Genomic DNA, 23,575 nt, shown 5'->3' with positions numbered 1-23,575 from the left:
GGAAGGCAATAGAGGGGCACACGCTCCAGGCAGAAAGCACAGTCCGTGCAGAAGGACCAAGTGACGTGTGTTCAGTCGTGGGCCTTCGCTGCGGCTGGAGTGTGTGGGTGGAAGGGAGCCAGATGTGCTGGGAGATAAGCAGGACTGGCGGTGGGGGGCCCCGTGGTGCTGCCGGGTCTGAACTTTCCCCTAAAGGCAGGGGCTGCCTTGGGAGCCTGGAGGGGGGCTGCCAGGGGGAGGCAGCTGCAGAAACCCAGCGAGGGGTGCACCCCCGGGAAGCCGTGCGCAGTCTCTCATAACCTCACACGCCCGCCTTCCCTGCGACCTGGCAGCCCTCCTTCTAGGCTTTTACTCCGCATAAACGAGAGCAGATGTCTGCTCAGAGAAGGATAAACAAGCGGTGCTGCTGGCAGGCGGGGAACTCTGTTCATAGGAAAGGGAGGGGAGCACTGACCCCACTCGGCGACGTGGGTGATCCTGGCCTCGGCGAGCGAAAGATTCCCCAGGAGAGAACATTCTGAGGGACTCCACTGACGTCAAGGCCGAGAGCAGGCAGCATGTGTGGGCGAGTCAGCTGAGGTCTGCACCCCACTTACCAGCGTACCTCACTTATTAAATGACAACAATGCAGGCGAGAGAGGAAGGGGCCTGGGAGGGGACAGGCAGAGGGATGTGAAGGGTGAGCCATCGGACTTCATGCTCCATTGTATGGGCCCCTCCTGGGGGTCAATGCGTTCAGCCATCGAGTCCCAGGCACCCAGCCTGGGCCACGCGAGGGCAGGTGCCGGGCAGAGTGCCTGGGCTAGGGGGTGTTGAGAGGCCCAGAGGGTCAGGGAAACCTGGGGCGTGGGGTGCTCCTCCAAGGCCAGCACAGCGTCAGGACCAATGTGTGTCTGATCTGGGGGCCTCAGGGGAACGTGGTGCCCAGCAGGAGCTCAGGACCTGAATGCATGAATGAGTGAATAAGCAGATGAATGAATGAGAGGAGGTGAGGGCCAGACTCCTAGTGAGTTCTTTGGCTGCGAGGCATTTCTTGTCCTAAAAGTGACCGGCTGACAGGCCCACTCCTGTGCCTCTGAATGGGCTCCGGCAGGGCCAGCTTCACGGTGTGGTGTGTGTGTGTGTGCGGCTCTCGGGAGGGCCCGGGCTGGGCTTGCGCGCTGCCGTTGCTGCTTGACGTCCTTAATCATTGTTGGCCAAGGGGCACCGACCGTGTTTTCATTTTGCCTTGGGCCTGCATGTTCTGTATCCCATTCTGGTTCTGGTCCAGGGAGAAGGGCCTCGGGCGGTTTGGGGGAGGGTGAACCAGAACAGGGTGGAGATGGGGGTTGGCGGCTCCTAGACACACACGGGCAGTCCTGCCATTGCTGGGGCGGTCCAGGGTACAGTGATGGCGGCACCACAGGAGGAGGCCCACAAGGACCACTCCTGCCAGGACCCAGGCTCCCCTCCTCCCCGTGAGGCCCCCCACGAGGTGCCAGCACAGGGGACGAAGGGACAGTGGCTACCAGCAGGCCCTGTGGCCCACAGCTTCCTGCAGACTGGTAGGCCTGGGCTGGGCTTCAGGATCCGGGCCCGTGTCACCCCCGCCAGAGACGCAGGCCTTTCTGCTCCCAAAGCCACACACACCAGTTCTGGAAGGAGGAGAGGGAGCCAGGGTGGCTGCCCGCCCAGGACGGGCCACCAGACTCCGGGCAGAGAGCCACTGGGCACCTCTCTTCAGGAAGGAGTGACCACACCCACGCACCCTGGACCTTTATCCCCACAGCACACCCCAATGCACACACTTACACACACACACACACACACACAGCACCCTGGAAGCTGGCCTGTCCCAAATGGAGCCTCTTCCTAGGGACAGGAAGTGGCCGTGGCCTTGATACTCTCCTGGGACAGCTGCCACAGCCCTTGACCCACGCTTGCCCTAACCCTCCCCACCATCCTTTCTAGATGCAGGTCTGATCCCATCACCCCCTCTATAGCCCCCCCTTCGCTCTTGAGAGAAAGACCAAACTCCTTCCTCAGCCCAAGTCCCAGTGACTGGCCGCGGTCAGCCTCTCCAGCCTCCGCTGATGCCTGTGCTCAGGCGCATGCCCTTTTCCATTTCCAGAGACTCCCACCCGCCAGGGCCTTGGGCCCTGCTATTGGCCTCACCTGGAAGGCCCTTCCTAGTGGAGTCAGCCCTTACCACCTCCATTCCCAGCCCACTGTCTCTCTCAGGACGGCTTTTCCCAGTGACCAGACTGGCCAGTTAGTGACAGCACATTATCCACGCGCTTGTGTATTTCCCCGCATCTTCCCCTTGCGGGAAAGACCTGTGTCTTTTTCTCCACGGTCGTATGTCCCCCTGTTAGCACAGCACCCGATGCATAAATTCCGCTCTGAGCCCCTCCCCCAGGACACAGCCATTTCTAGGGGCAGCAGCAGGGCCGGGACTCCAGGGCAGGTCCCCATGTGTGACTCTGGAGATGAGCCACTTCCCTCGCTGGACCTCAGCTTCTCCACCTGGGAAGTGGGGCTTTGGGCTCCCAATACAGACGGCCTTGTGCCTGACCTTTCTGCAAGTGTCTAGGCTCCGAGCAGGCCACAGAGATCCCGGATGAGGAGGGCAAAGGAGCAGGGGGAGTTCTGATCCTGCCGGCAGGCTGGGGAGACAGGGACAACCCACCCTGATCACGTGGAGAGTAGAGGGTGGGGCTCCCCGAAGGCAGAAGAGAGCCCCTTACCCTGGAGTCAGGTCTGGAACCCTTGATGGCTGGAGGTGGACAAGCCTATCCTTGCCCGGACTTGTGAGGGGGCGGAGCCAGGCCCAGATGGTTAGGCCTCAGATGCCAGCATTCAGGCCCATGGTGCAGGAATTGTGTTGAGGTGGGGATGGCTGGGGACCCTTGCCCGCCATGCAGCAGGCATGTATGCAACTCTCCTCTCCACACCCAGACAGCCAGGCCGCTCCTCCACCTCCGCCTCCACCCATGCCCCAAACACGCAGAGCCTCCCAGGCCCTGCCCGGGCCTGACTGTGCCCGCTGGCAGCACCCAGCTCTGCAGAGGGCAGGCAGCAGAGGGGGTCAGCTGGCAGGCTGCCCAGCGTGTCGGAGAGAAGTCAGCCCAAGGGCCCCAGGGCCTGTCAGGGCCTGCTGGGAGCAGCCCCGTGAGCGGGGCAGGCTCTGTCTGTTCAGCCGCCTCCTTGCCCAGCACTCCCCGCAGCAGCGCAGTGCCAGCACCGCCCGCCCTTCTCTAAGGCCCTGCAAGCAGAAAACGTGTAAATACAGAAAACTTGGAGATAGGAACAGTCCCTGTTATCCCCCTGCCCGGGGAGGCCGCTGACGGAGGTAATGGTGGTGAAGAGGATCATAACGACTCACCAGAAGCCGGCCCCATTCACAATGGTCTCAGCACAGTGGTGTCGAGGAAGACCAGCTAGAAACCAAAGCCACTCGCAAAAATGGCTCTGTCTCGCCTGGCCGCTTTGGCCCAGTGGCTAGAGCGCTGGCCCACAGACTGAAGAGTCCTGGGTTCAATTTTGGTCTCTTTTAGGATCAATGGAAAATATCCTTGGGTGAGAATAAGGGGGAAAAAAAAAAAAAAAAGCTCTGTCTCCTCCAGGAAAGAATTTGGGGAAATAAACTATAGAAGGTGTTGCCAACATACTGCCTAGCTCAGCCCCTTGCTGTCCCTTCATTTTCTCATCTGTCAATGTGCTAATAATACTACCTGCCGCCCGGCTGGTGTGGTTCAGTGGTTAAGCATTGACCTATGAACCAGGAGGTCACAGTTCAATTCCAGGTCAAGGCACATGCCCAGGTTGCAGGCTCGATCCCCAGTGTGGGGCTTGCAGGGGGCATTCCATCAGTGATTCTCTCTCACTGATGTTTCTGTCTCCCTCTCTCCCTCTCCCTTCCTCTCTGAAATAAATAAAAAATATACTTTAAAAAATATCCCCTCCTCTGAGAGTGATGTGAAGAGTGATTTTACATAAAGCGCTGAGCGCAGGCCTGGCTTTGCTTAGGTCATAAGTCATAGCTTTCGTGATTCTCCTTTTTATTCCAGACTTTTCTCTGGTTGGCCTGCCCTCCCTCCCGGGCTGCCTGCCCTGTCCCCTTGGCCCCAAGCCAGTGGGGCCTCTAAGCTGTTTTGCAAGGTCCTCACGGGATCTGTCTGTGGCCCAGGCGACTCCAGGGGCAAAACCAAAAGGGGGAAGTCACCCTGTGAAAGCGCAGGGCTTAGCACTGCTGGGCTCCGACGAGCAGGACGCTGCCTCACCGGTGGGTGTGAGCGCTGAACAGGCTGTGTGTGCGGGGGGGTCCCATCCACCCAGCTCATCCCGGCCTCTCCTCTCTTCCCTCCCAGCCTGGGCTTCTGCACCTGAGCATCTGCCCTGCCTCCCTCATCTCCCCGCCCCTCCCCACGCTCTGGGGCCCACGCCCGCCTCCCTGAAGTGCCACCCCTCCAGCAGGGCTTCTGTGACCCCAGCGCCCCACTTCCTCTCTGCCTTCACTCTAACTCAGGGCATTTGGGGGTCAAGCACTTGTTGGCTTGTCCACAGGGACTGGGCCCCTAATGGTTAACCACGAACGTGCTTGTAAAGTGCTTAGTAAGTGGTTCTCAACCTTCCTAATGCCGCAACCCTTTAATGCACTTCCTCACGTTGTGGTGACCCCCAATCATAAAATTATTTCATCGCTACTTTATAACTATAATTTTGCTACTGTTAATGAATCATAATGTAAACATCTGTTTTCCGGTGCTCTGAGGCTCTTGCGACCCACAGGTTGAGAACCGCTAGCAGGCATTAGGAAGGTTGAGAACCACTGGCTTAGTAGAAGCCCAGCTCACAGTAAGTCTCAGGAAATGCAAGTTCCAGGTACCCGCACTTTGAACAGCAGAGAATCTAAGATGGATCTAGAAAGGTCTGCCCAGAACCAGAGGGAAGCAAGGCAGGGTGTCCTGGGCAGAGCCGGGGGTGGGGGGGAGGGAGGGGGTGGGGGGAGCTGTGAGGATGGCATTGTGTGCTTGGGGCCCGGAGGAGGCCTAGGAAAGGCTGATGGGAGAGGCCCTGGAGGTCTGCCTAAGGGCAGCGGAACCCCAGCAGGTGGTCACGCGGGCAGTGCAGGGCCTGCATTGCCATTCACAAGTTGGTTAGAGATTCTGGAGGCAGCAGGATCCCGGGAGAAAGGGCGGACTCCCTGCTGGCACAGGGGCTGGTCTGTGCTGTCACTGGGAAAAGGTGTCATTCACCCGCCACTAAATTAGCTTACTGGGGCCCTGACCCCACCTGGCCAAAAAGTCAAGGCCTGAAGGTTTGTGAAACTGGATAACAGTGGCAAACACGCCTTTTTTTTTTTTTTTTTTTTTTTTTTTTTTTTTTTTTAGCAGAATATACAGCAAATAAAAAAGTGATGCCCCGCCTCCCAGGGCCAAAGGGCAACAGTCACGACGCCAGAGAGAAACTAGGTCAGCAGCCCCACTGCTGCTCCTAGCCTCTCTGCTGATGGCAATGAACTCGGAGTAGAATGAACCAAGAGCCCCTTAGAAGGCCTGAGAGCAGGGGCTTGTCAGTCACGCTCTGGCAGTCCAGAGTCTGCAGCCTCCTCATGCTGCCAAACCTCCTCCCGAGTGCTAAGGGGCCTGGGACCGGCCCTTGGGACTCCCAGGGCCAGGAAAGGGCTCTGTCTTCAACCTTTGCCAATTCAAAATGTCGTCTAAGATTTAAGTATATGGAAGGCCTGCTGATCCATTTGCATGCGATATAGGGCCAGGAGGGGCCATTCCTGGTCCAAAATGTTCTCAGGGAAGTCTGACAGCAACAGGAGTGATTTATTCATTCAAATTATTGAGCCTCTGCTGTGTCGCAGACACTAAACTAGGCATTGTCATACATCAGCGAACCTAACAGAACACAGGAAATCCTTGTCTCAAACTGTTACTTAGGATCATTACTGGAGACCCGGTGCATGAAATTTGTGCACTTGGGCTGGGTCCCTTAGCCCAGATTGTGAGAGAGTGCAGGCCAGGCCAAGGGACCCCACCAGTGCATGATTGGGGTCAGGGAGGGACAAAGGTTGGCCAGCCAGGGAGGCACCATGGGAGGACTCAAGGGTGTGTCTGGCCTGTCTCACTCAGTCCCAATCGGCTGGACCCCAGCAGCAAGCTAACCTACCTGTCAGAGAGTCTGCCCCCTGATGGCCAGTGCATGTCATAGCGAGCGGGTGAGTGGCCTTAGCATATCATTAGCATATTAAGTTTTGATTGGTTGAATGGATGAAAGGACAACTGGACATTTAGCATTTTAGGCTTTTATTATATAGGATTATTGTTTATACAAAGATAATGGAAATTAGAATTTTTAAAATCCATGTAAGATTCTTGGGCCCCGCAATCACTGTAGCTTCCTTTTCTCCTTTTCCTGATTCCTTTCCAGTGCCTGCCCATGGGCCCACACATCAAGCATGACATCCCCATAATTTCATAGTCTGCTGCCCTCACCTTTATCATAAAGAGTTTCCACCTTGCCACCCAGCTCTGCAGCTGCTGCTTCTAAAGGCTGCAGAACAGTCCTGTCTGAGCATTCACCACATTTACTGAACGGTTCCCAGGAGTCGGACATGGGAGTTGATTGAACTGAGTCAGGGAAACCGAGTCTCAGTAAATGAGCAAGATGACATCAGGGTTCCCCCAGGTGGTGGAGCTGATGGTTCTTTGAGCTTTTAATAAGGCTCCCATCAAGGTCACCAGCTGACCCTGCCGGCCCCATAGCCCGGCTCTTCCCCAGACAAGACTTCACATGGTTTTCACACTATTTCACCTCCTCCTCCGACAGCCACAGGATCAGAGGCACCACCCGCTGCACGTGGGAATCACCAGTGAAACCCCCCATGTCCACCTACACCCCAGCCCAGTGATGTCAGAATCCCTGAGATTGTGACCTGGGCATTAATGTAGTTTCCAATTCCAAACACACACACACACACACACACACACACACACACACACACACCTGCCCGCCTCAAGTGATTCTCATGTGCAGCCGGATGAGAAGCACTGCTCTGCCATTATTTGAATCTCATGTACAGGAAAATGGAAACTCAGAGAGGTTAAGTCACTTTCTCAGAATCACACAGCTGAAGGTGATGGAGCCAGAATTCCAGTTTGACTTCTAGGCTGGACTTCTGTCCACCCTGACTGTGGGACAAGCACATTCACTCTCAGCCAAGTCTTTCCCCCTGGTTTTTAAGGGAAAAAAACGAGGGAAACAGAATGTAGCTGGAGCCCCCCAAATTCACCCCTGTGTAGTGCTCCTCCCGGGGGCTACCCCACACTCCCTCTCTAGCTCCAACCTCCCTGGTCTCCCCATGAGGGGTGGAGGCCGGCACAGGCCTTCCCCAGCATTGACTCTGGCTCCCAGGGATCTGAGGTAACTCCCGAGTCAAACCTCCATGCTGACCCCTGGCAGCTCACACCGCTGTCCTGGAGCGGCCTGCATGCGCTCTGCCACTGGCAGACTAGTCTGCCTCTCCTGCCCCACTTCATTTCTTTTCTTTTTTTACTTTTTAAAATCCTCAACTGAGGATATTTTTCCATTGACTTTTAGAGAGTGGAAGGAGACACACACAGAGAAATGTTGATGTGAGAGAGACACATCCATTGGTTGCCTCCTGCACGCTCCCTGACCCGGGCCAGTGATTGAGCCTGCAATTGAGGTGCGTACCCTTGACTGGAATCAAACCCGGGACTCCAGTCCGCAGGCCGATGCTCTATCCACTGAGCAAACCCGCTAGGGCTGCTGCCCCACCTCATTGCCTATAGCACATGTGTCAAACACAAGGCCCGCGGGCCAAATCCGTCCCGCCAGGCCTTGCAATGTGGCCCGCACCACGCTGTCATCACTGCACTCCGCTGCGTTTCCATCACAATGACAGTTTATGACTGTTCAGTAAACCATTCGGCCGGCGATTTAGGCTGGATTTTAGATTTTGGCCCCTTCTCTGATTGAGTTCGACACCCCTAGATAGCCTTGGGCAAGACCCTCCGGTTTCTTCATCTGCAAACTGAAGTTGTTGTGGAAAATATTTACCCACCTTTCCGCTCGCCCAGAAGATCAATGAGGGGAATAACAAGGCTCTGTAAACGGGCGAGGCGCCCGGCAAATATTAGCTCTCCTGGCGAGCCCTGAGGGGCCTGGTCCCGGCATGCCAGAGCGCTGTGCACAGCCTGGTCACAGGTCAGCCACGTAACGTGACTGGAGGCCACATGTTGCACTCTCAGGGCCTCCGTTTCCTCGCTTGTAGATGGGAGAATAATAACACCCTGCCTTCCCCTGACTGGTGTACAGATCAGGTGTATGGGTCCCCGAAACGCCTTGGGGTGCGGGCACGTGGTAAAGGGGTGGCCATGGGGGTGGGCGGGCCTCCCAGGAGGGTCCCTGGGCCATGCCTTTGCCCCTGAGACAGGAAGGAGCTTTGTTCTTGTTAGTTCGTCGTCTGCCTTTCTCCTGGAGGATCCCGGACTCTGCAGGCGTGACCCTGGGTTTGACCCCAGCTCTGCGTGCGGCCTTTGCTGTGTGACCTCGGGCTCAAGGCTGGCTGCTGAGTGAGGAAACTTCCATCCATAGTGCCAGCTCCTGGAGGTGCCAGCAAGTGGCCGAGCTGTGGGAGCCTCCACAAGGGAGAGGAGACAAGGAGGACCGGAGGGAGGAGGGGCCTGGAGTGGTTCCTCTGAATGCTTCTGGAAGGTCTCAGGAAGAGAGGAATGTGCAGAGGACTCCAGAGAAGCACCCTGAGCCACCCTACCTTCTCTTCCACTGGGTCCCTAGCTCCAGAGCGCTGCTGGAGGCCTGCAGGCAGCCTGGAGGGGGCGGGGCTGCCATACCAAGTGGGACAGACTGCTGAGTCTGAGCCCCCCCCCCCCCACATGCCAGGTCCCTTCCCTCAGCTGTCTCCACCTTGCAAGTCCCACATTAGCAATACCATGCACAGCTGGGGAAACTGAGGCTCAGAAAGGAAGTGTCTCCCAAGGAAGTTTCTTCCAAGTCTCACTGCCAGCCCCTTGCAATGCTTCCCCTGTGACCAACCATCCTGGTTGCTCAGAACTGAGGGGTGTTCCTGCAACACAGCGCAGGGGGTGGAGGGGTGAGGGGGAAGTTCAGCGCTAACCCGGGGATGTCCCAACTTGCATAAGCAGCCAACCTTTTTACCTTCCTCTTTTTTTTTTCTTTTTTTTTTAAATTGTACTAACTCTTTGAAATCTAGTGTGTATTTAATGCAGCTAGATTTGCCAAATAAAATACAGGCTGCCCAGGTAACTTGGAATTTCAGATAAATAATGAAAAAAATTTATTTGCGTATATCCCAAATACTGCATGGGACATATTTATACCAAAAGTTTATTTCTTTTTTAAAAGCATATTTTTATTGATTTCAGAGAGGAATCAAGAGGGGGAGAGAGAGATAGAAGCATCAATATTGATTGAGAGAGAATCGTTGATTGGCTGCCTCCTGAGCCAGGAACCTGGGCATGTGCCCTGACCTTGGAATCAACCCAAGGTCAAGGTAACCTCCTGGTTCATAGGCTGATGCTCAACCACTGAGGCATGCTGGCTGGGCTCCAAAAGTTTATTCCTTGTTTATCTGAAATTCCAAGTTACCTGGGCCCCTGTGTTTTATTCTGTGCATCTGCCGCCCTACTTTCATCACATCTGAATTCAGAGGCTCACACATTAGGTGCTTAATAGCCACTTGAATTCATGGTGGAGAATGGGGGACAGGGCTGGTCTAGAGGAACTGGGGTGTCCAGTGGAGACCAAGAGCACAGGTTCCCTCAGAGTCAGCCTGCATCTTGCTCCTTCCGGCTCTGTGCCCCCCTCTTTAACCATCACCCTTCGTCTGCCTGTGACACCATCTGTCTTTGTCTTAGTTGAGATTTCCTGGAAGCAGTTCAACACCTTCTATTTCTGATAATCTCCCGGCCAGTAAACCCGTGTCAGGGAAGAAAGTCCACATCTCGCCCGTGGTTCTCCATATCAGCAAATGTTCAAAATCCAGGAAATGGGTCAGGGCCAGTGGAGGTGGTGGGCAGGTCAGAGAGGAAATACCAGCCAGACCTCGGAGATGAGGGTCCCAGGAGCCCCCCTCCTTCCTGGTTCCCTTCTAAACCTCCATCCCCAGGCTTCCCCAAGCCTCAGCCTCGCCCTCGGATGGGAGTCTCTGACCTGGGATCTCTCTCTTTGCCTCAGTTTACACATCGAAAGCACTGGGAAGTTGCAAACCGGAGCTCTGGGATGGGGAAGTGAAACCAGCGACCTGGCTGCTGGGGAAAGATGCAGACTGTGCAAGAGGTAGGTCCCCAGGCTGCACTCCTGGCCCTCACGGGCTCCCCATGTGGTCAGACCCAGAACTGCACTCCTGGCCCTCACAGGCTCTCTATGTGGTCAGACCCCCACTAACCCTGGTCCGTGTGTTGGGTGCGGGTTCAGAGTGTCCAAGAGCGCTGGTAACAAGGCCATGGTTGGAACAGAGACCCAGAGGTAGAGCACCAGCCCAAGGTCACACAGCACACCTGCAGCAGCGCTGAGGCCGGGAGCAGTGGGTTTCCCTCTATCCCACTCTACATGCTACATGACCCCAGGGGTCACTGCTGCCCAGACTGGACCAGTCATGTAATTTGTGGGGCCCAGAGCAAAATGAAAATGTGGGATTGCTTGTTCAAAAATTCTTAATGTTTTTAAGGTGATGACAACAGAGCATTAAACCACGTGCTGGGCCCTTCTGAGGGTGAGTCCTGACACAGGCATCTTCCCAGGAGCAGCCAGGGGACCAGCAGACAGAAGAGGGGCCTAGGGCAGGGCTGGCCTGTGCTGCCCACCTCCCTACTCATCTCCCCCGCCCCGGGACCCTTGGCCATGAACCCAACTGCGCCTACACTCCACCTCTCTCTCTCTCTCTCTCTCTCTCTCTCTCTCTCTCTCTCTCTCTCTCTCTTTCTCTCTCTCTCTCTCTCTCCCCCTCTCTCCCGTTCTTCCTCTCCCTTTTTCCCTCTCTCCCTCCCTCCTCCCTCTCTGCAGGTCCCAGCAGGTCTCACATTCTCTGAGGTGCCCCGCCCTCTACCCCTGAAAGAGCCCTGCAGGCAGACCTAGTGCCCTGACACCACCCTGCCAGGACAGGGAGAGAGATCACCTCTGGCACAGACCGCAAGGGGCACACGGCACCCCAACCATCGAGGCACACAGTGCGTTCATGCAGTATTTTTAATAAAAAGCAATGCCAACTCCAGGGTGAGCGACACGGCAAAGTTCAAAACAGAGACAGCAGCCATGTTCCGATTCTGCGCACCAGGCTTCCCTGCGGCTCACACAGCCCCGCGCAGCCCCTGTCTTCCTTTGAGACTTTAGCATTTCGTTTACCCGAGATTTTTTGCATTAATTTTTGACTTTTTTTTTTTAATTGCATTAAGACATTTTCTTGATCTCTCAGTGCTTTGGGCACCCCCTTAAGTTTCACATGCCAGTTAGTGCCCCACTTGCCACCACACCGAGCCCTGGCAGGGCTGGCAGGGAAGTCCCGTGATGAGAGTCACACGGGGGCCAATCACACAGACAAGAAAATAACAGCCCATCGGCACCCTGAAGTCCACAGGCCAAATCCCGTCCCAACTCCATCCCTTCCTTCCTTCCTTCTGGAGCACCTACTGTGTGCTGAGCACTCTTGGCGACATGAGATAAAAGCAGACAGTTACACTTCCTGCCCACACAGAACCACATCCTGGTTTGGGGAGCGAGACAATAAAATGAGAATCAGCAGAACGGGAGGTGTGCACTGCTACGCGCTAAGGAAAACAGTAAGAGCCAGGGAGCAGGCTTCGTGTTTCAGGCAGGGTCACCCAGGATGAGGCGCTTGAAATGCCACCCCCACCCCAAGTGGAACGCTCTGTTACTTGACCCCATTTTTCAGATGAGGAAACTGAGGCAGCTTAGCCAGGAAGTGGCAGCTTGGTGCCAGAGGGTGTTTTTAGGGGTTGAGGGACAGAGTGGAGACACCATGGAGCCAGGGCGGGTGAAGGAAGGGAAGTCTTTCTCCACTTAAAGGTGCAGCCTCTGCTTTGGGCAGCTCTGTCTCCTCCTCCCTCAGGGAAAGGCCAGGCTGGCTCATTCAGCAAGTCCCTGGCTCCTCCGTTCACTCACTGAGCCCTCGGGATGGCGTGGGGTGAGGGGCAGCCTGGTCACCCCATGTCCCTCTGCCACACAGACTTTCCCTCGGGGGGACCCCTTTAAGACTGGCCCCGGGGCAGGCAGGACGACTGCCAAGTTCATTCATCCAGGGGCCCCTGCTGACTCACGCTTATGAAAGTGATTTTCCTGGCCCCGCCCACCGCCCGCCTCTTGAAATACCCTGGCTTGCCCCGGCCTTTCACAGTCTCTTGGATCCCTAAAGGGTAATGAGCGTCTTCCCTCGCGGGCTCTCATAGTGTCCGACCAGACCGGCCCCGCAGCCTCCCTCGTCCCCCGTAGGTCAGGTGAGTGCGCTGGGCAAGGCACGGGGACGGGACGTGGTAGCAAGTCCTGGCAGGGTGGCCAGAGGGCCCTGCAGCCAGGCAGGGGCGCTCCCAGGGGGTCCTGAGAGGAAAGCCCACCCTGGCTTCCCAGCCGGCATGCTTCTCCCCCCACGGCCAGGTTCCTCCTTCTGGCCATGCCCACCTCCAGGTGCCTGGCAGGCTCAGCAGGACAACTGCCCTGCTGCCCGCAGTCGGAGCTCAGCCTGCCCATGTGATGCTGCTGTTGGCAGCGGAGAGAGGGGTGTGGCCAACTCCAGGCACGCTGCCCAGTGTCTCCAGGCCACTGGGTTTTGAAGCCAGACTGGGTGCTGCTGCCCCTGGGGTCCCGCCTCTCCCGTTCAAGTGGGGCAGCACCCGTCCCACCCACCCCAGCCCAGGTGCCTGAGCCCGGCCCCGGGTTCCAGGGCCCTGGCTTCTCAGGGAGGACGAGCGAGGTGCTGAGATCAGGAAGTCTGGGGACCTCGGAGCTCTCGGGGCTCCAGGTGGGGGAGGCTCAGCGACAGGGCGCCTCTTCATCCTCCCCGGCCGCAGCTCATGTCGCCTCCTTGGCGGCTCTGACAGGTACCAGAGGCTGGATCTGTGCGTGTGGGCCTGGTCTCAGACATCCCTGGGCGACCTAGGCAAGCCACCTGCCTCCTCCGGACCTCCGAGCCTCCCTCTGGTTAGGAAAACCCACCTGGGGCAGCTGCTGTGGGGCCCAAGTGTCGGGAGCTCCAGGCCAGCAGAGGCGCTCAACCCACGCAGCCACGCGGTGTCCCAGGCCTCGGAGCAGCTTGAGGTCAGTGACTGACCTCGGAAGGACCAGAGCTGCAGACGTGCTGTCCACGCTCTTTGGACGTGCATGATTTCCGTTTTGCTTATGCTTATCTGCGCTGGTGACTTTGAATCCATTTTTTTTGTTTTGTTTTTCAGTGTTTTTTTTTTTTTAATATATTTTTTATTGATATTTTACAGAGAGGAAGAGAGAAGGATAGAGAGTTAGAAACATTGATAATAGAGAATCATCGATCAGCTGCCTCCTGCACACCCCCTACTGGGGATATGCCCGCAACCAAGGTACATGCCCTTGACCGGAATCGAACCTGGGACCTTTCATTCCGCAACTGATACTCTATCCTCTGAGCCAAACCGGTTTCGGCTGAATTCGTTTTTTAATGTTAACTTTTTAAATCTTCACTTATTTATTTTTTGTTACTCCTCACCTGAGGGTATTTTCCCATTGGTTTTTAGGGAGTGTGGAAGAGAGAGGGAAAGACAGAGAGAAACATCGATATGAGAGCAACACATCCGTTGGTTGCCTCCTGCATGAGCCCTGACCAGGGCCCAGGAGCCTACAACCGGGCACGAGCCCTTGACCAGAATCGAACCCGGGACCCTTTGGTCCGCAGGCGGACACTCTATGCACTGAGCCAACCCGACCAGGGCAGTGTTAACTGTTTTTAGATGACACCTGCCCTCTTCAGCCAGAGGGACTGACACAAAAAGTTAACGTTAAACCCGGCCTGCCTGGCTCCCAAGCTGGGAAGCGTGAAGAGAATGGAAACAGGAAAGCTCGCAGATGCACTGCTGTGCGTTGGCGGCGTGCCTTCCTCTGAGGCTGTGGGAACTCGAGGCTGCTCAGGTCTCTGGGACGCCGTATCGCCGCACAGGAAATGACCCCTCCGGTTGGCCCTGGGCGGTGACCTCATGTGCATGACATCCAGAAGCTTCTGGGCGTGAGCACTAGAGTTGGAATCCAAAGCCCTGAAAGCCCTGGTGCTAAGGGGGGGAGGGGGGGTGCGCCTCTGTGAAGGGTGGAAGGGGTTGTCAGCTCCTCACTGGTGCTGGGAGGATTCAGAGACAAAGGAGGGGAGGGGTGGCCTGCGTGGGCGTGCCAGGGGGCTCGGAGCAGGCTCTCATACTCATCTGGGGGGGCACAGGGTGTCCAGGTGGTCTCAGCCCTTGGGGATCAAACTCTAGCTCCATCACCCGCAGGCTCTGGGACCACAGGGGCACAGCCTCACCTCCCCAAGCCTCCATTTGCTCGTCTGCATAGCGGTTACTGTGCGGATTGGAGGAGCTAACGCACAGGGAGCATTGAGCAAGGACGACGCCGGTGCCCATTTTGCTGTTCTCCTGGTGACAGTGAAGACCCAGAGCGGTGCCAGGAGAGTGAGGGGAGGAGCTCTGGGAGCTGCATTTCTCCAGGCCGGGAGGGAACTGAGAAACCTGCCGTCCAGCTGGGAATGCGGCTCCCGCTCCCTCCCTTCACCAGCGCGGGGCCAGGGCAGTAGGGCAGCAGGAAGGGCCTCTGGCAGGAGCTGCCACACCCAGTCACACTGCGCTCTGCAAAGAGGTGGCCTGGCCCCCATCCAGCGGCGCCCGTGCGAGCCAGAGCAGACCTCCTCCCATGGTACAGGCTGTGAGAAGCTTGCTGGCTTCAGTTTCCCCGTCTGTAATATGGGAGTGATTGTAAGAGCACTTATAAAAGCCAGTTAAATAAGGATTAAATTAATTAATGGACAGTGTTTAGAGCACACTTGGCACCAAGCCACTCCATAGACGTACAGAAATGGTAGCCTGTTGTTCTTATGAGTGGCAGTGATGCACCCCAAATCCTCTCCTCAGGCACCCAGGGAACCAGGCATGGAGACTTGCACCCCACTGTGAGCTGGGTGCTACCTTTTGTCTCCCCAGGGAGATGCTGGGGCCAGGAGGCTCTCCCCGACAGGAGAGCGTGGCTGTCCCCGGTCTGAGGCCCCAGCTGGGGCAAGGAGCTCTGGGTCATACCTGGGGCCAGGCTTAGTCACAGGCGAAGCCTGGGCACCAGTTGGCCCTGGTTTAACACGCTGCTGCAAGACACTGAAAAGCTTGTGCGGCCTCTCTACGCCCTTGTTTACACGTCTGTTACACGGGACGGTAGCCTTGACAGTACTTTCTGCATCCAGTCAGGAGGAGGACTTGAGAAAAAGTCTGTTAAAAAAAACTCAGTAAATAGCAAGTGCTAAACGCCCACCCGTTCCTCACACATTCACCTGGTATTGCTCTGTGGCCTCGGGAAGGCGGGGCCTGTTAGAGGGGCTGGGGGTGTGAAGTGGGTCTGGACTCTCCAGCACCTTCAGCCTTAAGAACTGGGTTTGGGTCCCATTGCCTGATTTTGGTCCGTGGCCAGCAGGGGGCGCTGATGCTCCAGAAAGGTTCAGGTTTAAGGCATTTTCCCCAAACCAAATTACTCTAGGCTTCCAAAGTCCCCCACCTCCAGGCACAGCCCCTAAGGCAGGCAATGAGCTCAGGTCTTTCCCTAGTGGCAGATTTTCTGCAAGCAGGACATGACCTCACTGTGTCCCCAACAGCCCACGTTATAGATGAGCAAACAGATCCAGGGAAGTCCAAAAACGGGCCGTGGTCACCAGCGAGGAAGTGCCTTGCTAGGGCCACGTAATGGCTCCAAAGTCCAGCAGCCTACACCCAAGCCCTGCAGCTGGATGGCAGGCTGGCGCTATGGCCGGCACGGAAGCGCTGTGCGGGCCGGCCCTCCAGGCTGGGCAGAGGGGGCCTCATGGCAGGTGAATAACAGGCTTCGGGAATGGTTGCTGCCCCTTTGGTGAGGTGGGAAGAGCGGACTGAGGCTCAGAGAGGCAGAGGTGACCCTGAAGAATTGGGGGAGGGGAAAGGGCCTGGCTGGAATGGAGCAGGTGTGAGGGAGCCCAAAGGGAGAGAGACTGGAATGTTTATATCCCCTGGGAGGACTTTGAACCCGACCCTGAGGGCCACAGGAGGACACCCTATATATACTACAGGTGGGAAGGGACCACAGGACACCCAACCCGCACCCAATGGCCCCTCCTTCCCTGTGGCTCCAGGTCAGCTGCCAGCGCCAAGCCCCCTGTCAGACGCGGCCATGAGCAACTGGAAGAAGGACCACCTGGGAGCCAGCAGCTCTGAGCCCCTCAAGGTCATCATTATCGGTGAGTGCTGCCCTGACAGGGGAGGGGCTGCCCTGAGCTCTCCAGGTGCCTCCAGTATCAGTGGTCAGCGGCCAGGCAGGGCCAGACCTGGCCTTTATTTATTTATTTGTTTGTTTGTTTGTTTATTCACTTATTGTTGTCTTTAAAATTGGCCACTGAGCATTCACTCTGTGCCCAGTGCTATGCTTACAGTTTATATATATATATATATATATATATATATATATATATATATATATATCTTTATTGATTTCAGAGAGGAAGGGAAAGGAAGAGGGAAAGGGAGAGAGAGAAACATCAATGATGAGAGTGAATCACTGATCAGCTGCCTCCCGCATGCCCCACACTGGGGACTGAGCCCATAAACCACGCCTACGCCCTGACGGGGAACTGAACCACGATCTCCTGGTTCACAGGTCGACGCTCAACGGCTGAGCCATCCCGGCTGGGCTGTGCTTACATTTCATCCATGCAACCCTGCTAGGACCCTGCAAGGCAAGGGCAGCGTGGGGCGGGGGCGGGGATCTCCGTCTGCGCTCTCCCATACCTGGCGCCAGGCTGGGTGCTGAGTGAGGTGGCGCACAGCCCAAGCATGTAGTCCTGTCCTCAGGTCTGCAAAAATGGAGGACAGACGGCCCCTCTGCCATGCAAACGTCAGGTTGAACCACATGAAATGTGTTCATTTTTGTAAGTCAAAGCAGTTAAACATCAGCAATTCCAAGCGGTCCTTTCATAGTGTTCTCCATCTGCGTACTATTCTGAATAGAGCAAGATAAAGAAAACAGGAGATAAGAATAGAAGCCATGTCTTGATGTAATTGCCCAAGAAATTCCACAGATAAACTGTGAGATTCATTCAGACTTGGGGGCGGGAGGCCCACTGTGGTTTAGCTCCCCCCCCCCCCCACCTCCCAATCCCTGAGCACACAGCAGTCTGTACTATACTATCTCACTTGTCATCTGACAGACAGACAGACAGGACTAGTTCTTAGTTATCGCAGACTCTGAGTGGTGGTGCTGTGTGGCCACAGGCAAGTTAATTAACATCTCCGTGCCCCAGCTTCCTTCAGCATAAAAGGAGGAAAAGAGTAGCATGTTCCTCGCCAAAGCCACTGGGAGAGCTCAGCGGGATAATGCAGGCACTTCAGGGCCTTGGTACAGCAGCAGCATCTGTCAGTTTATTATTATTTTATTATTAAAACCCCTTAACACAGAGCTTGGCACACAGTAAGCACTGAATAAATGTCAGCGGCTATTACACCTTCATTGTTGCTTATGTACAATAGTACTGCTCCTGACAGCACTGTTGTTGGTACCTGTAGGCTCTCAACAGTTGTTACTACTTTGTTACTGAGAGTCAGTGTGCGCGGCGCCTGGCACATGATGAGGGCTTAATAAATGTTTTATTTTTATGAATGAAGAGTAATTCAGTGAACAAGTCAGATCAAGAGGGAAGCCTTGGGCAGCAGTGACCTTCCATCCCTCCTCTCTCCCCAGGCAATGGTCCCTCCGGCATCTGCTTGTCCTACCTGCTCTCCGGCTACACCCCCTACGTGAAGCCCGATGCCGTCCACCCGCACCCCTTGCTGCAGAGGAAGCTCTCCGAGGCGCCGGGGGTCTCCATCCTGGACCAGGTGGGCCGGGGCTCCGGCGGGAGGGGGGGAGGGGCACACCCCAGCTTTCCCAGGGCAGACACCAAAGTATGCATTTGTTAGACACAAGCCCAAACCTGGAATGTGAGAGGCCACAAGATGAGTCATGGAAACTGAAAGAGAAACCAGGAATATCCTTCGAGACCTACAAATGCCGCACCAGCTTGTCTCACCGCCCCCACACCACTGGTCCTAAACTGAGGGCGATTTTGCGCCCCAGGGGACGCTTGGCAATACCCGTAGACAATGTCAGTGGTCGCCCTGGAGGGATGCTTCTCCCGGCTTAGGGGCCGGAGGCCGGGATGCCGTGAGACTTCCCACAGCCACAGAGCAGCGCCCACGATAAAGCCTGACCCAGCCCCAGGCCAGGCGTGTGGGGCTGAGAAGCCCGCCCCAGGTCTCCCCGTTCTGCCTCCTGCCTCCTGCCCAGCAGGGCTGACAGATCCCCTTCTGGCTCCTTGCCTTCGCGGAGGCCACACATTACCACCCACCACCCCTTTCAGGCAGCACCCATTCTCCAGGTCACCAGCCACCCACCTGCCACCCTCGAGCTGGTGGATGAGGAAGTAAGCCGACGCTTGGTCTAGACCAGCGTTTTTCAAGACTCTTTCTCAAAACAGGACACTAGTTCCTCAGCATAACATGCAGAGACAATGTTCCTACTCAAGCACATCTGAGAGACACCGGATTCGGCCAAGTTAGACAGGCAGAGGGCAGCTGCGGGGCTCGTAGGCCCCGTAACGTACCACTGAGAGGCAGCGTCCCCCAGCTCCCCCGGCCGCCCTGACACGAGGGCGGGAGTGCAGAACCCGGGCCTTCCCCCGGTGGCCCTGACCGTGCCCTCCCTCCCAGGACCTGGACTACCTGTCTGAAGGCCTCGAGGGCCGGTGCCAGAGCCCCGTGGCCCTGCTCTTTGATGCCCTCCTGCGCCCAGACACAGACTTCGGGGGGGACACGGAGTCCGTCCTCACCTGGAAGCTCCAGAAGGAGCGGGCCATCCCCCACGTGGTCCTGGGCCGGAACCTGCCTGGGGGAGCCTGGCACGTAAGTGGACCCACCCGGAGGGGGGCAAGGCGGTTCGGGCCGAATCTACACCAAGTCTTGGGGAGACTCCCTCCCTGAGTCAGGGTTAGGACTGTTCCATTTCCCAGCTTTCCTACTAGTTTCCTCCTTCTCCTCCTCCTCTCTCACTTCCCTCTCTCCATCAGCTCAGGCCCCATGTCCTCCACCCCAAGTGGGTTGGGGGCTGGCAGAGGTCTGAACCTAAGGACCCTTTTCCACACAGTCCATTGAAGGCTCCATGGTGACCCTGAGCCAAGGCCAGTGGATGGGGCTCCCGGACCTGGAGGTCAAGGACTGGATGCGCAGGAAGCGCAGGTGAGGCAGCCCGGGGAGCCCGGGTGGGCAGGGAGACCCAGGCCCGCCCCCCACATTAGCCCAGGAGCCTGAGGTAAAGGGGCTCCAAGGATCATCTAGTCTCCCTTCCTCTTACTCCGGGGGTCTGGGTGAGGAGACCGAGGCTCCGGTGGGAAGGGATCTGTGCCGGACCACACAGGCAGCACTGGGCTCACCCCAGGACTCCTTGTCCAGTGCTCCCTCCTCTCTCCCATGACCCCCTGACTTGGCCTTCCTATAGCATCCCAGTCTTCAAGGAGACAGCCTCCACTGCCCCCACACCCTGCCCCACCCTCCCCAGTCCTCAGGCCTCCCTGTGGCCCCTCCCACAATATTGAGCCTGGCCTGGAACAGTCTCCTTCCCTCTAGGTCCCCTAAAAGGATGCACTCCTTTATTTATGCACCGGGGGGTCCCTCAGCCTGGCTGGCAATTCATGCACCAGTGGGGTCCCTCAGCCTGGCTGGCAATCGGGGCCATTTGGGGTGGGCCGGCGGGGGATGAGGGGATGGGGGTGGGACTGCAGGAGGTTAGCTGTGGGAGTGCACTGATCACGAGGTGGCAGCTCCTGTGTTGAGCGTCTGCCCCCAGTGGTCAGTGAGCAATATAGCAACTGGTTGGCCAGTTGTTTGGTCTATCGGTTGCTTAAGCTTTTATATATATAGATTACCATTTTTTTTTTTTCATGCTCTTGCATTAGAAGCACAACCACAGAGAAAACTGAGAAAGGAATGACAAGTCGCCCAACCCCACACCTGTATCCATTGCTGCCACATCTCGGCGTATTTTCCTCCCATCTTGTTTCCTCTCCCAAAGCCCAGACTGCACACCTCTGACCGCCCTGGAGAAAGCTAAATCCCTGAGTAAATGCTTTCCCGCCCCGGCTCATCCCGGGGCCTGAGGCCTAGCGCTGCCCAGCGGTCCAGGCAGAGGATCCCGCTGTGTGGCGGCCGCCCGCTCTCCTCCCCCATCAGGGGCTGTGACAGGGCACACGCACTCCCGCCCAGCAGGCACCCAGCCTGCCAGGATCTATCCATCTGGTAGGAAAACACCTAACACACAGTGATGTCTTAACAGACAGGAACTCAGACTTCACTTGTAGGCAGGGCCTTTCATAGCCCACTTTCAAAATTTAACATCACGTGATAGCGTCTCATGTGGCCACCACAGTACGCGCAGCCACCCTTTTCCGTGGCCACATAATGTTTCCCAGGGAGTGGAAGCGGCTCCATGGACTGTTCTTACGTGCAGGGCCTCGTGCTTAGACGGCTGAGCCAAAAAAGCAGGCACATGCCTCCCTGCCCTCAGGGCTGCCCCATTCCTAAGCTACTGACCGGTCATGGGGCTTTCACTCCTTCGCATGTGCCCGTTCTATAAGTAACACCGGAGTCACGTCGCCTTAGGACAGGGCTTTAACCCAGAGGAAGGGAGTAAGAGAGCCAGGAACAAACCCCAGAGTCCCAGTTTAGTAGCGGACTGAGGTGGGTTGCTGGAGTGGCCCCGGGAGATGTGTTGGCTGTCACTCAGGACTCCTCTGAGTGAGTTCATCTCTCACAGTAAGTCCACAGGTGGGGGAAGTGACTCCCCTGAGGGCTCACAGGGAGAAGCAGGGAGGAGCTGAGAGGAGCCACAGCTCAACACCAGCCACACTGGCCTGTGGCCATCACCCCAGAGGAGGTGGTGGCAGTGATGATGGTGGTGATGGTGACAATAATCAATAGGCCCCGCTGGGGACTATGCCAAGTGCTTTACATGGGTTACTTTTTAAGTCAACTTGTTTACTGAAATATATACATGTATAGAAACGTCCACAACCCACATGTGGACACATGTGTACAGGAGGATGGAATTTCTCAGTGGTCACACCTGCATTCAGCCACCCGTACTCAAGAAATAGGTCCCATCTTCCCAGAACCCCCTCAGACCCCTCCCAATACCCCCCACCCCCCCACCCCCCACCCCCCACAGGTAACCACTGTGTTGACCTGTAACTCCACAGATTAGCTTTTGCTGTTCCTGAACTTTATAAAAGTGGAACCTACCACACGTGTGTCTGGTATTACTTAGTCCTTAGAGGGATGAATAGTGGCCGGCCCTCATATGGCTCTTGCTGCCTGTCAGGTTCTCTTCTAAGCCCTACGTTTGCATCATCGTGTAACCGTCTCAGCAATGGCACGAAATAGGTGCTGTCGCCATGGTCGCCCTCATTTTGCAATGAGGAAACTGAGGCAGAGAGTTTGAGGAGGTAGCTCCCCAGTGGCAGGGTCAGGGGACAGACCCAGGCCACCTTCCTCGAGAGGCCACACTCAGCCCCACCCTAATAAGATGCTCTGTTAGCCCCATTTTACAGCAGAGGAGACTGAGGCTCCAGAGAGACTGAGCCACTTGGCCAAGCCTTAAGGCTGGTAGTCGGCTCCAGGGCCTGATGCCAGCCCTGTCCCACCTGACCGAGCCCGGACCCCAGTCCCCTCTCGGTCACTCACCCTCCCGTGTCCTTCCCCGCAGAGGTCTCCGTAACAGCCGGGCCACCGCGGGGGACATCGCTCACTACTACCGGGACTACGTGAACAAGAAGGGCCTGGGCCAAAGCTTCGTGTCCGGCGCCGTGGTCACGGCTGTGGAGTGGGGGGTCCCCGAGCCCAGTGGCTCCGGGGCCCGAGACCCCGGCCCCCTCTTCCAGGTGAGGGGCTTCTTGACCGCCGAGGACCAGAGCCAGCAGCCCTTCTCCCTGTGCGCCCACAACGTGGTCCTGGCCACCGGCACGTCGGACAGCCCGGCCCGGCTGGGCGTGCCCGGGGAGACCCTGCCCTTTGTCCACCACGAGCTGTCGGCGCTGGAGGCGGCCATCAGGGCCGGCACGGTGACCCCGGACTCGGACCCCGTCCTCATCATCGGCGCGGGGCTGTCGGCGGCCGACGCGGTGCTGTACGCCCGCCACTACAACATCCCCGTGACCCACGCCTTCCGCCGGCCCGTGGACGACCCGGGCCTGGTGTTCAACCAGCTGCCCAAGATGCTGTACCCCGAGTACCACAAGGTGCACCAGATGATGCGGGAGCAGTCCATCCTGTCGCCCAGCCCCTACGAGGGCTACCGCAGCCTCCCCGAGCACCGGCTGCTGCTGTTCACGGAGCACCGCCAGGCGCTGTTCCAGGACCCGCAGGGCCTGCAGAAGGTCTTCGGCCTCTCCCTGGTGCTGGTGCTCATCGGCTCCCACCCCGACCTCTCCTTCCTCCCCGGGGCGGGCGCCCACCTCGCCGTGGACCCCGACCAGCCCCTGAGCGCCAAGAGAAACCCCATCGACGTGGAGCCCTTCACCTACCAGAGCACGCAGCAGGAGGGCCTGTACGCCCTGGGGCCGCTGGCCGGGGACAACTTCGTGCGGTTTGTGCAGGGCGGGGCCCTGGCCGTGGCCAGCTCCCTGCTGAGGAAGGAGGCCGGGAAGCCGCCTTAGCGCTCGGCCTGAAGCCGCCTTAGCACTCCGCCTGGCGTCCTCACACGCAGGCCCTAAGGAGGAGGGGACATCACCACAGCCCCGCTGGACACACAGGCCCTGAGGGAGGGGCCTCTCCCAGCAGGAGACAGGAGTAGCCATGGGCCCGTGCCACAGGCTCCTCGGATGAAGAGTGGGGAACCCCGGCCACGGACCCAGACCAGAGCCCAGAGGGGGGGAACTGCGGCCCAGACCTGCAACTTGGGGTGAAAGGTGCCAGTGTGAACGGGGACCATCGGGGCCAGCTGAGCGCTGAGCCAGGAGTACTGCAGACTCGCTCCTTCCAAAATCCGGTCCCAAATAAAACCAGCACCTGCCTCTACTCAGTGTCTGAGAGCCTGTGCCTGGGGGAGAGCCTGCTGCCCAGGAGCCCATTCTAAGCTGGGGGAAGCAATGGGGGGAAGGCCCTGGTGCTGGGGGTTGGGACACGAGGGCTGGCGCCCCACGTGTGGCGGATGTGAGGGCCGTGTGTTAGAGAGGGGCGGGAGGGGGTGTGAGGAAGGGGGTACACCACATTGCTGCCCCTCCGTCAGTCCCTCGTGCTCA

General features: G+C 57.3%; 1 protein-coding gene across 11 annotated transcripts in view; it reads left to right on the top strand.

Annotated features, from left to right (window-relative positions):
- The window catches only part of LOC118720513 (malonyl-CoA decarboxylase, mitochondrial), a 54,041-nt gene extending 30,690 nt beyond the window's left edge, over positions 1–23,351 (top strand). For 4 of the 11 annotated variants that reach the window (XM_045582649.1, XM_036440510.2, XM_036440512.1 and 1 more), the window contains 6 exons: positions 10,231–10,332; positions 16,388–16,492; positions 17,989–18,125; positions 18,996–19,187; positions 19,429–19,520; positions 22,042–23,351. In XM_045582649.1, the coding sequence (XP_045438605.1) occupies positions 10,231–10,332; positions 16,388–16,492; positions 17,989–18,125; positions 18,996–19,187; positions 19,429–19,520; positions 22,042–22,990 (1,577 nt within the window). In that variant the 3' untranslated portion in view covers positions 22,991–23,351. Of the gene's footprint in view, positions 1–10,230; positions 10,333–12,375; positions 12,512–14,845; positions 16,091–16,387; positions 16,493–17,988; positions 18,126–18,995; positions 19,188–19,428; positions 19,521–22,041 lie in introns of those variants that run through there. The other 7 variants (XM_045582650.1, XM_036440511.2, XM_045582651.1 and 4 more) reach the window with 4 other exon arrangements.
- Positions 23,352–23,575: the final 224 nt, after the last annotated feature.

Source organism: Pipistrellus kuhlii, unplaced genomic scaffold (assembly GCF_014108245.1).
Source record: "Pipistrellus kuhlii isolate mPipKuh1 unplaced genomic scaffold, mPipKuh1.p scaffold_m20_p_17, whole genome shotgun sequence".
NCBI classification, from domain to species: domain Eukaryota; kingdom Metazoa; phylum Chordata; class Mammalia; order Chiroptera; family Vespertilionidae; genus Pipistrellus; species Pipistrellus kuhlii.
This window is presented reverse-complemented; position numbering and strand designations above follow the sequence as displayed.